At 45.3% G+C, this 15,835-nt stretch overlaps 1 protein-coding gene across 1 annotated transcript in view; it reads left to right on the forward strand.

Moving 5' to 3' along the window:
- The first annotated feature begins 351 nt into the window (after positions 1 to 351).
- The window catches only part of LOC142560224 (uncharacterized), a 54,407-nt gene continuing 38,923 nt past the window's right edge, over positions 352 to 15,835 (forward strand). Inside the window, exon 1 of the mRNA XM_075672570.1 lies at positions 352 to 949. Within this exon, the coding sequence (XP_075528685.1) occupies positions 352 to 949 (598 nt within the window). The remainder of the gene's footprint in view (positions 950 to 15,835) is intronic.

Below are 15,835 nucleotides of genomic sequence, written 5' to 3' on the forward strand. Positions count from 1 at the left end.
ATGAGATGGCCAGGGTCTCTTTAAAGGGCTGATACGTTCTTTTCGAGCCAAATACTAAATTAGCCTCGCTTTCGTTGATAGCGAGGGGAACTCGATGTGCATAAACACTGCGCACATTGTAACACTGCGTGTTACATTGTCCGCACCATTACTGTGCAATATATATGTTGCGCTATTGTTTGTTCATGGAAGGCGAGAAGGTGACACAGGTTTCCACAGACAATTATATTCAAGAGTGGATGACATTGCACAACAGAGTACAAAGGTAGAGACCGGTATAAATAGCACTTCCAGCCGCTTCGTGCAGGCATTCGTACCTTTGGCGAGCAGAAGTGGCAGAAGGACAGCACAATGCCCAGTGAGCACAACGAGAACACTGAAACACGCGCGGAATCTAGTAAGCGCGACCAGCACTTGTGTTTTCGTCAAATTAACGTACGAACGCTGCGAAATCGATGCCACCGCGACGATCAGGATTCATCACCCGAAGAGAAGAGCTGCCCCGTTCCCTCGTCTTTGCCTTCGTCTTCGCAATACCCAGAGACTGATGGTGCTCGCCACATCCCGTGCTCTGGCTCTGAGCCTTCTCAATCAAGTGTAGTCACCTCCTCGCCACCATGCGTGGGCTCTAGCCTGGAGCGCGAAGAGCACGCATGGCAAACGAACGTCGCCTCACTGTCCAAGGACGTTCAACAGCCGTTCAAAAGTCCCGAAGCTATGAGCGACTCAGTGGATGACTCCGCGCGGGACTGCGTCTCACCCGCTCAGCCAACTGGTTACCTACACGGGGCTGCGAACAGTGGACCCATGTGCCGGATCTGCTATGAAGGCGACCAGGAGTATCCACTTGTGTCCCCCTGCTGCTGCACTGGCACCATGGGCTTCGTGCATGTGTCTTGCCTGGAGCACTGGCTGAACGAGCAGAACGTCGACATCTGCGAGCTCTGCGGTGAGCATTTCCCCATGGCGGCCCAACCCGGAAGCGCGCGCCGGTTCTTCCACTATGTTTGGCAGAGCGAGGGGCGGCTGCGACAAGCGTTGCTGAGCGACCTGTTCTACTTCGCCTTGATGACATCAGCCGCCTTATTCTCCTTCGTGAACTATAGGAGAGCGTTGGAAGCGCTTGCTTGGAGTGGTCTTGTCTGGAAAATCATCGTGGTTTTCGTAACCGGTGCCTTCCACGGTTATTGCATGACTTGTTTGTCCAACAGGCTGCGCAGTCGGTATCATTCTTTCTTGACTTGGCAGTTGGAGAACCCGGTGCGCCGGATAGTGGCGGTGACGTCGGCCAGAGAAGTGACTGTTGGCGGGACATAACCCAGTGACGCACGGGCAGCCGGAGAACCATCGACGTCCTGTGGGCGTTGTACCCGCTAGAATCAATGGGACAGAGGATATGTCTACAACAGACCGTCAACATAGAGGCGGCTAATGAACGCCGTTGGAACAGCCGTCAACACCGCTTTGCCAGAAGACCTGTTATCTAGGCCTGCAGGAGACTAGCTACGTGTTTGAGGCTCCCGCAGACTGTGTAGTGGTAGTGTTGAATGCATGGAGGTGTTGCTCAGGTTTCTTGATCATTTTAATGCTCGAGTTTGTTGAAGACGAGCAATTCATTTTGCAAGTTTTTTTACCTATGCTTGAAAATGATAAGTGCCGTATGGCTATTTCGTTTTATCATTTTTAATAGTCCGGCTTCATGCAAATAAAATCATTCCTTTTATGTATAACACTTGCTGTAATCGCCGGTTCAACTTGCTTAGTTTGAAAATTATTAAGAGTTAATTCAAGTGTACGTCATTTTCAGGTATAGTGAACCGAAGAAAGAGCATTAGCTGGTAGAAATACATTTTCTACGCGCCCTTTTGGCCGATATTTTATTTACTTATTTATACATACTGCAGACCAGTTAACGTGGTCGAATCAGGATGGGCATCTTTTTAACAAATCACATTGCGTAAAAGGGTGAACATACATTGTGTTTTATATCCGGAGACAAATAAATGGCAAAAATGAACACAATGGGTAAATGTACACAATGCTACACGATGGCAAGACGATCGCGCTCTGGTATAGAATTCCATCGAGACACTGTGTGCAGGAAAAAGGAGAATTTAAAAGCATCTGTTTTTGCGAAATATGGCTTTAAAGTTCTTGGTTGTTGATGTCGTGTATGTCTTGTTAATAGGGGAGAATAAATACAATGAAGGGTCAATAGTTAATTTCAGGTTAAGGAGACAATTCAGGAAGCCCAAGGGAAACTGCCTTCTTTTGTGCTGAAGTGGGGGTATTTTATTGGCTGTCATTAGTTCCGACGGAGAGTCCACACGACGAAATGTAGAAAAGGTAAATCGAACAGCCTTTCTTTGGATTCTTTCGAGTTTATCAACGTTACGTTTTGTGTAAGGGTCCCATACTATGCTTGCATATTCTAGCTTTGCTCTGATGTATGATTGATAGCATAGAAGTTTTACATTTGGTGGTGAATTTCGAAGCTTGTGTCTGAAGAAACCGCTTTCTGAAAGCAGAAGCACAAATGTTATCAACGTGTGAATTACAAGAGAGGTTAGCAGTGAACGTTACACCTAAATATTTGTAGCTATCGACATGATTAATTTTAGATGAACCTAGGGAGTAAGCATACTGAAAAGGAGATTTTTTTTAGTTATAGGAAAGGAAACTTTTTTCTGCATTTTTGGCTAGGCCCCGCTGGTTGCACCATTGGTATATCTAATCTAGATTTTTTTTTAGTTCTAGTTGATCATGTATACTGCAAACTTCACGGAATTATATACAGTCGTCTGCGAACAGTCGAATTTGAACAGTTCGAACAATTATATCTACGATATCATTTATATAGCACAAAAATAGCAAGGGCCCTAGCACACTGCCTTGGGGCACACCCGACCTGACTGGTAGAAGGCGCGAATTTAGGTCCTCGACTGTGACAAACTGCACCCGATTTCTCAAATATTCAGCCACCCAAGCGACCAACACCTTTGGAAGACCAATGTTGTTTAGTTTATAGATTAGTTTGTCATGAGGAACTTTATCAAAGGCCTTACAGAAATCTAAAAAAAATTGTGTCTATCTGAATATTATTATGAAGACCTTTGGCAAACTCATGCGTAATGACGAGTTGCGTCACGGTCGAATACTTCTTTCTAAAACCGTGCTGAAAACTTGTTAATATGGAGTGTTTGTCAAGGAATTCTGTAATCTGAGTGGCTATAATATGTTCTATAAGTTTACAACATCAGGAAGTTAGACATATCGGTCTGTAATTAGATAGTAATAATCTGTCGTCGTTCTTGAAGATAGGGATTACTAAGGCCGTCTTCCAGGCACGCGGCAAGGTTGCTGTTCACAAGGAACTATTAAAAATAATAAAAAGGAACTTGTCAATGCATTCGCCATATCGTCGAAGAAACACATTTGGAAGATTGTCAGGACCGCAACATTTTTTCTTGTTTAAGTTTAAAAGCATAGAAACCAAACCAGGATATGAAATAAAATTGACTTCGCATGGTTGAAATGAGATTGCGGTAGGCGTACATGGTCCGGATACTGAAAACGCACTATGAAAATAGGCGTTAAAATGATTTGCTATATCGTCATAATTTGTAACCATGCTACCGCCAACTGATATCTTCGAAACTGCTTTCTTGCTTTCACTAAGATAATTGTGGGCGTAGCCAGTAGGGGGGAGGGGGGCTTATGAGGCTTCAGGCCCCCCCCCCCCCCCTCTCCGACATTTTTTTCGTGCTGTCATGCACCGCGGACCAAAACATGTGCTGTCATGCACCGCGGACCGTCAGAGGGAGCAGAGGGAGGGGGAGGGGGAGGGGCTTAGGATTTTGTGAACCTGCGATTGCGCAGCAGGGTTATTTGCCTTCTTTGACGCATTATACACAGCGACTTTTTCGTAGAAACGTAGATTTATTGGATATTTTTACGTTTATTTAAATATCTTGTTGCGAGGTTTTTTGTATACCTACTGTGAATTTTGTTTCCTTTTGCCCTTTATCAAGCTGAATATTAGCATCTCTAATGTACGACAATGAGTCAAATGAAAGTGAGCCTACCCATCCCGCGCAATAATGGTTCGGTTCATTATTGGCGAGGCATGCGCGTCGCACACACGCATCTCTCATTTGCAAAAGTGACGAACAGGTGTGAGGATAAATGTTCCCTAATGCTCTCATACACTACGTTGAACATGGTTGTGTGACATAATGGACGCTCCAAAAGTTGAACAGCGTGGTGTCGTGAGGTATTTAACAGCTGAAGGTGTTTCCCAAAAAGAAATTAGTCGCCGTTTGGCTTCCGTGTACGTTGAATATTGGATTTCATTGGGCACTGTGAAGCATTGGAGCAAATGGTTCAAAGAAGGACGCGAAAGTTGCAAATACGACCCAAGACTGGGCCAAAGCCCCGCTCAATCACCCCCAACACAATTGCAAAGAATGAGCTGATTAGACAAGAACGGAGGATAAGCATCGATGAACTGGCAGAGTGGGCAAACATCAGCCACTGTTCGGGTCATACCATAATTCATGGAAATCTCGTTTACCAGCTCTTGTGTACACAGTGGATGCCCAAGATTTTGGACCACTTCCAGAAGACGGAAAGGTTCGGCGCTGCCTTGACTCATCTGATTCAGTATCACAATGAGGGTGACGACTTTTTGTCTGCAATTGTGACTGCGGACGAATTATGGTGCCACTACTACGAGCCTGAAACATGGCGGCAAAGGTTACAGTGGAAACATTCGAATTCACCACTCTAAAAAAATCAAAGGCACTCATTTCCACCGGAAATGTGCTGTTGACTTTTTTTACGAGCGTCAAGGTTCACTACTGATCGAATTTGCTAAACCTAGAGAGACTATCAATCGTTTCCGACATTGTGAAACGCCGGATCAGCTGCGTGACCAAATCAAGAACAAACGACTTGGAAATTTGGCGGAGGTGGCCATCTTGCTCCATGGCAATGCCAGTCCCCATGTCACTGATGTGGTTAACACAAAACCGGCAAAGTTCAAGTGGCAAACGCTGCAACGTCCGCCATACAGCCCAGACCTGTCGCCTTGCGACTTCCAAATTTTGGGGCAATTGAAAAATACAGCTCAAGGAAACAAGGTAAGTGTCCGACGATGACGTGAAACAGTGAGTTATAGACTTTTTGAAGCAGCAACTCAAGGAGTTCTATGGGATATCAATCACGCTACTCGTTAGTCAATGGAGCAAATGCCTAAATAGTCATGCAGACTTCTTTTAAATAAAGTGCACCGTTTGTCCTATATTCGCATCGGCTCACTTTCATTTGACTCGCCCTCGTATATCTTGCAGAACTCCTGCTTTTTATATGTACTCTCTGTTCGAACTATAATTTCGGTGCAATTACTTAAAATACACGACCGGTGAAAGCTGCTCCTGTGCAATACATCGGAACGAAGAACAGCGTCGTTGATATGCTTCCCTGACCGTTGCATTTGTACAAAAATGTAAGCAAGGTTCTTGAATGACCAAGTTTCATTAAAATATTTGTGCTCAACTTGTCCATTTGATGGCCTTTACATTTTTCATATCAGTGGCACGCACTGATTTTCTGGTTTCGAACTGATATAGTTCTAAAGTTGGTGTGATATTTTCTTTACTTATTAAATAGACAAAAACGTGGAAGCAATAGTGTCAGTTATTTCGGGTACAATTTTTGGGACATACGATGTATATTCTTTCATGACAAAAGAGATATTTTACTTGTCTTCACAGTGTGTAGCGTTCAAACTCGTTTGCAGCATATTTGGCAATGTCAATGCAGTTCTTCGTGTATTTGACCCCTAGACAAATTACATAACGAGGAGGCCGAGCTGCAACGTTTGCGTTCCCGTAGGGTAAACAAAAAGTCTTGAAAGGACGCGCACCGTAACGTCCCGCATAGGTGATTACGTTTAACATACGTAGGGCGACAAACACTATTCTAAAACTGTCTAATGGATGTCAGTTTTACAGGTGAGTCTGCCCAATTTCTTTCTTTAATTGAAGCGAGTCTTTAGAGGTCGGCTGTGAAAAATAACGCAACGCTGTCTTTTCAGGTGGATTATTTATGAAGAAGCAGGCATTATTTGCAACTTGCACGACGAATTTAATTTGCCATGTAGCTCATGAGGCAAATGCACCAATGAAGCTTTTCAATTTTTGTCTTAGTCAGTTTGTGAAATTAATACTGATAGGCAGCGAAGTCATGTCTGTCTAGTAGAATTCGTGAGAGTAGAATCACTTTCGAGTTTTTTGTCCTCAAATTATGCTAAATTATTCATATCGGCGTTCCAGATATTATCGTTCCGAACTCTTCCACGGAGGCTCTCGTGAAAGTTAACCGCAGCGTGAATATTCTTTGTTACATATTTTGGTTACCCTTATATCGTAACTGCTGCAAATCTTAGTATTTCCGTTGAGCATGGACTGCACAATTTGAACATGTAACCAAAAGGGAAGAATGAAAAAATTAATTATGGAATATTTTCACATATGGCTGCTTGCACGTTGTGATTCACTGTGAGAGTGACGCTAGCGATCTCTGGTAATCAACCTGAGCAGGCCGAATTGCGTTTTGAAGGCCAGTTAAGTATTCTCATAAAGTAAAATAAATAAAATCGCGACATATGGCAAACACGCCGGAATTGAACCTAGGTATAGGATTTCACGCCCGAAAACCAAGGAGGAAAGTGGGGCAATGAAGAGCCTACAGATAAAGGCGGTGTATTGCCCGCTCTAGTCCAGTGGCTGCGCATTTTCTTATTTTCTTTCTTTTTTGAGTCGCGAACACGGCAAATCTATACGTTATGCGTCTATTTGCACGTGAGGCTTTGGGCATTACGTCGCAGCATATATTAGCACTTGACGGAACAAAAGCAAACATTGTCATATAATCGAGAATCGTCATAGAATTGTTACCATGCTCTTGTCACCACACCGTTGTCGTCACACTATCGCCGTCATTCAAGCGTCATCATCCCATTGTTGCTATGCCGTCGTCGCATTCCATCGTCGCCAATGCACGGTTGTCGTATATTGGGTGTCATGCCGTCGTGATCGTTTCATGATCGTCTTGCCGTCGTCGTCATGGCGACTTCATCATTGCTTCGTCGTTGTTGCATTCTTGCCATGCGTTGGATCTGCTTGTTCGAGCGTTAGCCCTGTATCCTTCTTCGGCGTAAGTATAAACATTTCATGATTTTAAAGCTGTAACCTTGGTGTAAACCTAACCTTGGTGTAACCTGTAACAAGCATTGCACGGGATTACACATTGCATAGGATGAAAGTAAACATAATGGTGAGCATATCTGGTGGTAGTATTGTCTTTAATTAACCGCCTACCAAAATGTTCGCTTCACATAGACTGCCACATCTGTTTTAGATGTGCACAACTATTACAGCGAAACTGTGTATAGCTGCAATCTGGCTGTGGTCGATGTCCCTCCGTCTACGCGTCGCGTCGAGAAGAAAAAATTTTCGTCTCCAGTTTCTCGCGTTCGTTCTCTAGCTGTCAATCTAATATAGCTATCTTGGGAAAAAAATCATACTTTAATTGGCCACTAAGACGACTCTATCATTACGCTGATTTTCATTTACTTGTCATAATTAGTCATTCCACCATAAAGTTGTAAACCTCACACAATTCCCATCTGCTGTCAATACATGGCCGTCTACGGGGGGAGTACCATTACAGAAAACGGCTGTAGCTCTTGTTTTATCGGAACTATCTCGAAACAAATTATATGTGAATTAGCGGTTAAATCGATTCAAACAATACGCTGGGTTCCACCTACTTTTCATATTTACATAGTTCACAGTCAAGTTGCAAACTTTGTAGAATTCCCGTTTGCCATGCAGCTGTAAATGCACACGCCACTACTTTATAAAAGAATAAGAATAAATAACTCCACAATCAAAGGATGTATTCAGTGTCTGTGTCCTTCAACAAAAACAACAACAACAACAATAATAATAATAATACCTACATGTACAAAGATGCGTCTAATGAAGCAAAACTGACCACAGCTTCGCTGCTCGTCCTTCACAGATTGGAAGGGCTGATGAATTTCTTATCGTGAAATCTATGGTTTGCCAAAAGCTCTTCTTGCCGGTAATGATCATGGCATAGCTGTCTAATAAACACGGACACCGGCCACGTAAATACTAAATGTTCAAGAGAGCAAAAGATGATCGTGAACAATGATTGCCTGTAGGAGTAGAAACATATTTTGTTGTTGTAATTTTTTAGCATTCTTGTGGTCGGTGTCCATGTTTTTACGCAAATGCCTTCACTCCCTTTTTGCAGCGCGAAGCAGTTGCATAGCCGGTTGTCTTCACTGCGCGTCACCGGAATCCCTGAGTTTCTGCGCCGGTGCTGGCTCTATGTGCTCTAACCGGGTAAGGCCACAGGTGTGACGTCATCTTGGAATGCCCCTTCTAGAAAAGCGCGCGCGTTTTTTTTTTTTTTTGAATTCCCAGGTCTTTTTGCGGCTTCGTCGGTGTAATATTGGTGCAACCGCACTTGCTCGTTCGCAATGCTCGAACCCGGTGTGGGGGCTTTCAGGCTTCACAGCGGTTCTAGCTTCTTGTTGTCTGGTCGGGTTGAATACTGATGCGGGGAACCTTCAGCATCCGCTCATGCAGTCGTGGTTTTTTCGATAGTCTGCACATAATACAACATCAAAACAGCCATGCGTGTGTTGCTGATTATAGTGTTTTATGTTTACCGACTGACAGAAAGATGACACCGGTTTGAAAAGATGGGAGCGCAAAAAAAAAAAACACACACACACACACACGGACGGCGACGAGACAACAAAAGTGAGCACCGGCACTTGCGAACGGGACACGCCATGAAAGCAACGCCATTTGTAAATGGTTTATACTTCCCTGTAGCGCAGCAGATCATATAGACCTGAATTTCCAGCGCCCGTAAGTGACCGCCATATCTTTGTTATGATGATGATGATGAAGGGGACTGCGGGAATAGCGCGGGCGGCAGCGGGCCACAGTGCGCTTGCGCTTGTCAGTCGCCTACGGTGGTTGGTTCCGAAAGCGCTGCAGCCGTCTTGCCGTCTCTGCATCCCGGTGACTGTCTTCTTTAATGAGATGGTCATTCAGATAAGAAAACATAACATGGAGATGATTTATTGATACCACCCTTCTGCATCGTCTTCTTCAACGGAGTTGCAAGCAGCGTTGTCTGCTTCGCTGCAGTTGCATGGTCGTGCAGTTGGCCAAGCTTCTTGCTGCGAGATTTGCCTAACTATACATACCTATACATACTTTTAGGCGCTTGAGGCAATCTATCAAAGATACTACACTACATCTAGTACGCCATACCTTGTTTTATTAAAGACGAGTATCATATCTGTGTCGTGCGCTACCGCCATATATTCTGTCGCATAAAATACTTCGTGATCTCGATCGCCATGTGGTTTTAGCATACCACACTCGATGTGACTAGAATGAAGTTATTTTCTATGTTTGGCAAGCTCCGCGCAGTCAAAGGGGAAAGCTTTACCTCCTAATATTTACGTCTGACCTTTCTTTCTTTTGCCCTTCTACCATCATTAGCGTAGCGTAGCCAACCGGACTCTTGTCTGGTAAACATCCCTGCCTTTATTATACCACCCACCGCTCTCTCTCGAAAAAAGGACGTATGAGTAGCACTTCACAATAACAACGACCTATTTAGACGCATGACCAATTAGTGTGCTAGTGCATTGTGCAATTTCATATTGTACAATTTTATATCACCTGTGCTGACAGTTACAGCGCTTTATTATTTTAACGGGAAAGCGTAAACGACATCACGTCGCAGAAAATCGGGTGTCAGCGTCGGCGTCGGTGTCCGGCGTCAAGGCTCAGACATCCACTCGTAAACAAAAAGATTTTCGAACCACCTTTACCCACCCTCCATGTTGCGCAAGGAAGTAACTGAACTAATTGTATTTCTCAAACTAAAATGCGTAGAAAAATTGCAAAGGACGACTTACACACAACCTATAAACATGATAGCTTCTGATTGTAGTTTTAACATACGAGGAAACATAATTATGTTGCGCGAACACTCTAACAAACCCCTTTCCCAGCGTTTATACCATTCAGAGACCGGAAACTGCGTCCGCCATATGCGCGCGCCGGCGCGTGAATATCTTGGGGTCCACGGAGTCCGCGCCCATTTCCTTGAAACACTTCCAGATGGCGTTTGCCTCCACCGCATCGCGGCCCACGCTAGAGGCCGCGTTTCTGCCGGAAATCTCGCTTTCGTGCATAGTGTTCGCCGCGAGCGTTTCCCGGCAAACATTACGGTTGCTTACGCTGCATTTGCCGGGAAGCATGAGAAGCCGTCTGGGATCTTTGAATGCTATCGCGTTCCACTCTTAAAGGCGAAGCTTAAGCGTACTCAAAATTTTTCTCCCTCACAGCCAACACAGAACGGAGAATAGATCAACTTAATGTTCCTGTACGTGATATCAGAAGGTGGCAGCAGTTCTGTTGGGAACGGCTGAAGATGTTTCTCGCTGGCCCGTAAGTGTGAGCATCGCATAATTCAATCAGTTCAAGCACCCACACATGGCGCATAAGAAAAAAAAGATAATCAATCAAATGAAGCATTCACCTGTGCGCAGCGCTGTTTCTGTGCACGCTAGTCATACGTTGCTTTCTCTTTTTCGTGCTTACCAGTATAAGAATTCGACTCATCGATGTGCATGACACACACAAGACGCGAGAACCGACAATTTACGTGCAGTCTTGTTTATTTGCCGTAACGCAATAATCAGCGCGCAAAATGACGAAGTCGACACGTGCACCCGAAAGCTGTCTGCTCACCTTTCTTTCGTATCCAAAACGCACTTTTGAGTACGGGCTTTCCGTATGGAAAGTCAACCGAGCAGGCCCAAAATAAAGAGGCCGAAAAGTATCACACGGCGCTGTAACGCTTTCTGTCGCAGGCCCGCAGCACGGGAAAGCAAGACGCCCAATGTCTCGTAGTTCACGACGACAAAACGAATACCCACCTGACAAAGCTCACCGAGAACGAAGACTTTTTCTATTCAAAGCGGCTATCCTAGCATATGGTTTTGCAGGCCCCTCAGGAACCTTGTGTGCACAGCGAAGGTACTATACACGAGCACAAAATTCTTGTGTCTCCATGAACGTCGATCAGAGTGCTCTTGCATGAGCAGCTTCCTCTTTCCCTTATGCCGCCAACGACGGCATACTCTCCCTCGGACAAATAAACTGTGCGCATACCGCTAAGAATACGTCTAAAGCAAACACTTCCGCAGATTCGGCAAGAAGACGTCTATAACCACAACAAAAGTTGACAGTTACATTAGCGTACCCTAAAGTGCATGAAAGCCAAATATATTCCTGGTTTTATGTATCATAAAAGGTGTAATGTGCGGACGGAAATTGTTTCAGTTGAAAATTTTCACTTGGTAATACTAATGTATTTCGTGTACATATATAGTGAGCCGAAGAAAGAAGCATTGGCGGGTAGGAATGTCCGTTTTCTACGCGCTCTTTTCGGCACTATCGTATTAGCTGGAGCAAGAGACGCTTAAAAATCATGGCTATGCAGAAACTCCAGTTCATCAACAAATAAATGGTATTCGAGCACTCAGCAAGAAAAACATTCGCTCTGTCGCTTGTTCCTTCGGCTTCTTAAAACACTATGGGGAACCAGCGCCCTGGCCTGGAGGCCCTACGATAGTTTTCATGTGCAACTAAAATATGCTGACAGCGTCGGGCAGGCAGGCTAGCAAGATGGCTCGACATATTTAACGATAAGAAACGCGTGCCTGTATCAAAATTTGCTTAGCCCGATGTGCCCGGCCAAGTTCTGTCAATGGCTATGCGCCTTCTGCTGAGCGCATGCGCTGCTACGTCCTAGCACGTAGGTTCCCCGTCTTGTTAGGAGCCGTGAAAAGTATGTCTCAAGACGATCGGTGACTTCGCTGACACGAAATCACTGCATGTGCTACTGGAAACTGTGTCTACCGCTCACTATGCTGTTTGCGATGGCATGTGTGCTATGCTGTGTGCTGATGGCACGTGAAGCTTTAGCGCTGGTTGCCCATCCGTATTGCAAAAACCAGTGCCACTGGGACCCAGTGCGCCGGATTATGGGCCCAGTGCAGCGCGCTGGACGCTGGGGCGCTGGGAAGGCGCGGCGTACTGGGAGGCACTGGCTACTCGTGCGAAAAACAGCTCTAGCGCGTTAAATATGCGGTGCCTGGACACCGTATATATATATTTTTTAATACAGAAAGCAAGAAAGAGCGCTTTAGTGCAATAAAAAAAAGAAAAAAAACGTTAAAAATAAAACTACTCCGACAAGCATTCGAACGTCCGACCTACAGAACACAGGCCCCTCACTTTACCACTACGCCACGCCACCAGACGGGAATTCGCAGATAATTTTCCATGTCAAAGCCGAGAAGCAGTTTGTTTCGCAGAGCTACGTCTCATGCAGATATGGTTGATGCGCTATCGCCCAGCAACTAAAACTGACGCCTGTACCAGCAAGAAAAATTGCTGTCCGTATTCAGCAGTATGCTTGGCAGTGTCACACCATCGATTTGCACTTGCGATTGCTGTTTTAACTTCGAAAAAAAGTCCTAAATGAACCGCCGACCCGGGATGGTGTATGGCCTGTTACTGCCGATTTCGATAGCCATTTCTTGTTTTTCACGTAAAGGATATGCACCGTTTCCTTAGTGCAGTGATGCCTTTCAGTCAAGACGCCTGGCTAGTCATGAATCTTCGTCAGAGAAGCGCGGGCTAGTGCTGGGAGCCTTCGGCGATAGCACACATACCTGTGTTTATGACGCGTCACATCTGCGGTCATCGCTTCTTATGCTGGCACTGTAGACATGAAAAAAATGTTTATTTAAGAACATCGATGCGAAAGTTGACATAGAGAGTGATTTATCCTTGTTAGATTTCTTGATTCCTGTGCCTAGACACGCCCAGAGGACGGACTCGGCGGATACGCTAGGCCTAAGCTTCGGTGGGGAGCGATCTCGGCGCGGGTAGTTAAAATAGCAATCGCAAGTGAAAATCGATGGTGTGGCACTTCCAAGCATACTGCTGAATACGGACAGCAACTTTTTATTTCTGGTACAGGCGTGAGTTTTAGTTGCTGGGCGATAGCGCATCAACCATATCTGCATGAGACGTAGCTCTGCGAAACAAACTGCTTCTCGGCTTTGACATGGCAAATTATCTGCGAATACCCGTTTGGTGGCGTGGCGTAGTGGTAAAGTGACGGGCTTGTGATCTGTAGGTCGGACGTTCGAATGCTTGTCGGAGCGGTTTTATTTTTACGTTTTTTTTTCTTTTTTTTTATTGCACTAAAGCGCTCTTCCTTGCTTTCTGTATTAAAAAATATATATATGGTGTCCAGGCACCGCATATTTAACGCGCTAGAGCTGTTTTTCGCACGAGTAGCCAGTGGCTCCCAGTACGCCGCGCCTTCCCAGCGCCTTCCCAGCGGCCCAGCGTCCAGCGCGCTGCACTGGGCCCATAATCCGGCGCACTGGGTCCCAGTGGCGCTGGTTTTTGCAATAGGGATGGGCAATCGAAAAGAGGTAAAGAGCGTCTATGGCCGCTACAGGGCGTCATCAGCTCGACATGCGTGGGCGTCTCATGCTGCCACGATTCGCATTGTGTGGCATCACGAATGGATGTCAATTCTACAGGTTAGTCTGTATATTTTGTTTTCTCATTGACACGTATTTCGGGATCGCCTGTGACAAAATAACGCAATTCTGTCTGTTCAGGTAGATTATATATGACGGCGAAGTTGCACACTTTCGTCTATATCATTTATTCCTGCGCTCGACCTTTTTTACGCGCATCTCTTCCTAACATACGCGAATATAAAGAGACAGTCATTCCTTGCAAGTTGCGTGACAAGTTTAACTCACCATGTAGCTGTCAAGCGAAATGCGCCAATAAAGTTCCACAGCGAAATTGTATATGACTAGCCGATTCGTCCGTCGGTCGGTCGCCTGGACGCCGAAAACTCCTCCGGCGCCACCCTGTGCGCATGCGCAACAAAAAAGAGAGAGGCACGTAATTAGCCAAGACCACCTAGGTAGAGCAAAGCCTATTTACTCCCATCCATGAAGTCACGGTACCTGGCCCGAAATTTCCATTGACAAGACTGGCGTGATAGAAGCGGTGACGTCAAAATCGCTGTTGCCTACTTGGGAGCATCCTCATCAGATTATATGGCAGCAAGGCCAGGTAACATGACATAATGGATCGGTGTGGAAAGGGCTTGTGCTATCTAGGTGGTGCTGGGTGCACCACCTAGATAGCTGCGCCAGTAGTGACGTCGTTGCTCTCCGTCGCAGCCGAGCGCGCGCGCGGCACTTTCTCTGCGGCTCCGAAATGGGTAGGCCACGCGTCATACCTCCTCCTTAGGAGCAGGCAGCTTTCAACCAACAACGCCGCGCGCAGAACAGGGAACGAGCTCGTCTACGCGGTACCCGGGCACTAGAAAAGGCTCGAGCACCCGAGCGCAAGCAACAACTGCATACCCAGGATCCCGCAGCCTGCCAAGCCGCCGTTTAAAGAACGTTCGGGACTAAAAAACCCAACCAGAACCGCCAGTATGTTCATTATCACGGACTTTTGCTAACATTGGTACCCTACTGCCTAAGCGCGACCTGGTTTGCTCTTTCCTTGAAGATACCTGTTCTGACTTACTTTTACTAACTGAGACGTGGCTGCGTCTCCATATTACAAACAACGTAATTTGCTGTTGTAAAACTCTGTATATTGTATACGCACATGGCCTCACCAAAAAAAAGAAGGGAGTGGCGTCTTAGTGGGTATCAAAAAGGCTGTTTGTTGTTCATGCCGATTGTGATCTGGAGATTCTCCGGGTCCCCTTCCGTTAAGGCATTACGCTGTATTTGCGACCGCTCATCAGTTCAGGACCACATTTTCTTTCAATAGCTGCGCAACAGTATTGAAAGTGGTATCGAGCAATTTTCCGCGAAAAACATTTGTATTTTCGTATCATAAGAAACCAACAAACACTGACACCAAGGACAACTTCTCCTTGGTGTCAGTGTTTGTTCGTTTGTCCTTGGTGTCTATGTTTGTTGGTTTCTTATGATATGACTAATAAAAATCAGGCCCCTCGGTTAACCCCCTTTCTTCTCACTTATATTTTCGGTGATTTTAGTCTGCCGGATATCGATTGCTCCCAGCTGTCTTCTAACAATCGAACTTCGACCGAGTTCGTTACCTTAGCTTTAGATTTTAATCTCCATCAGGTAGTGTCTCAGCCTACACAAAGCTCGAATGTTCTCCATGTCTTATTTACTAATGGTTCCCAAACAGTTAGCCCCATTTCTTGTCTGGTTACTGCACTCACAGGTTAATATTCTGTTACCGTTTGCAGGCGTAGCTGTCAAATAGATCCGTAATTATAATAAGACTAACTATCTGGATATGAACACTGATCTAACTCAGTTTTGTAGTGATGCATTCCTACTCTCTTTATCCTGTCGTTCAGGTAATGAAAACTGGGTGCTCTTTAAATAAAGTCGTTTATCGTTAGTTTATAAGTACGTTCCCTTCATTACAAGAACTAATAAGTCTAAACCCTCGCATCTTGAATTCGCCCCGTCAATCTGGTCACCTCATCAAGATTACCTAAATTCAACGTTACTTATCAGCAGTACAAAACAGAGCCGCCTGATTCATTTCGTTCAACTACGACCGCTACTCTAGTGTCACTCGAATTAAAGCAGACTTATCCATTT

The sequence above is a fragment of the Dermacentor variabilis genome, chromosome 1 (genome assembly GCF_050947875.1).
Source record: "Dermacentor variabilis isolate Ectoservices chromosome 1, ASM5094787v1, whole genome shotgun sequence".
NCBI classification, from domain to species: domain Eukaryota; kingdom Metazoa; phylum Arthropoda; class Arachnida; order Ixodida; family Ixodidae; genus Dermacentor; species Dermacentor variabilis.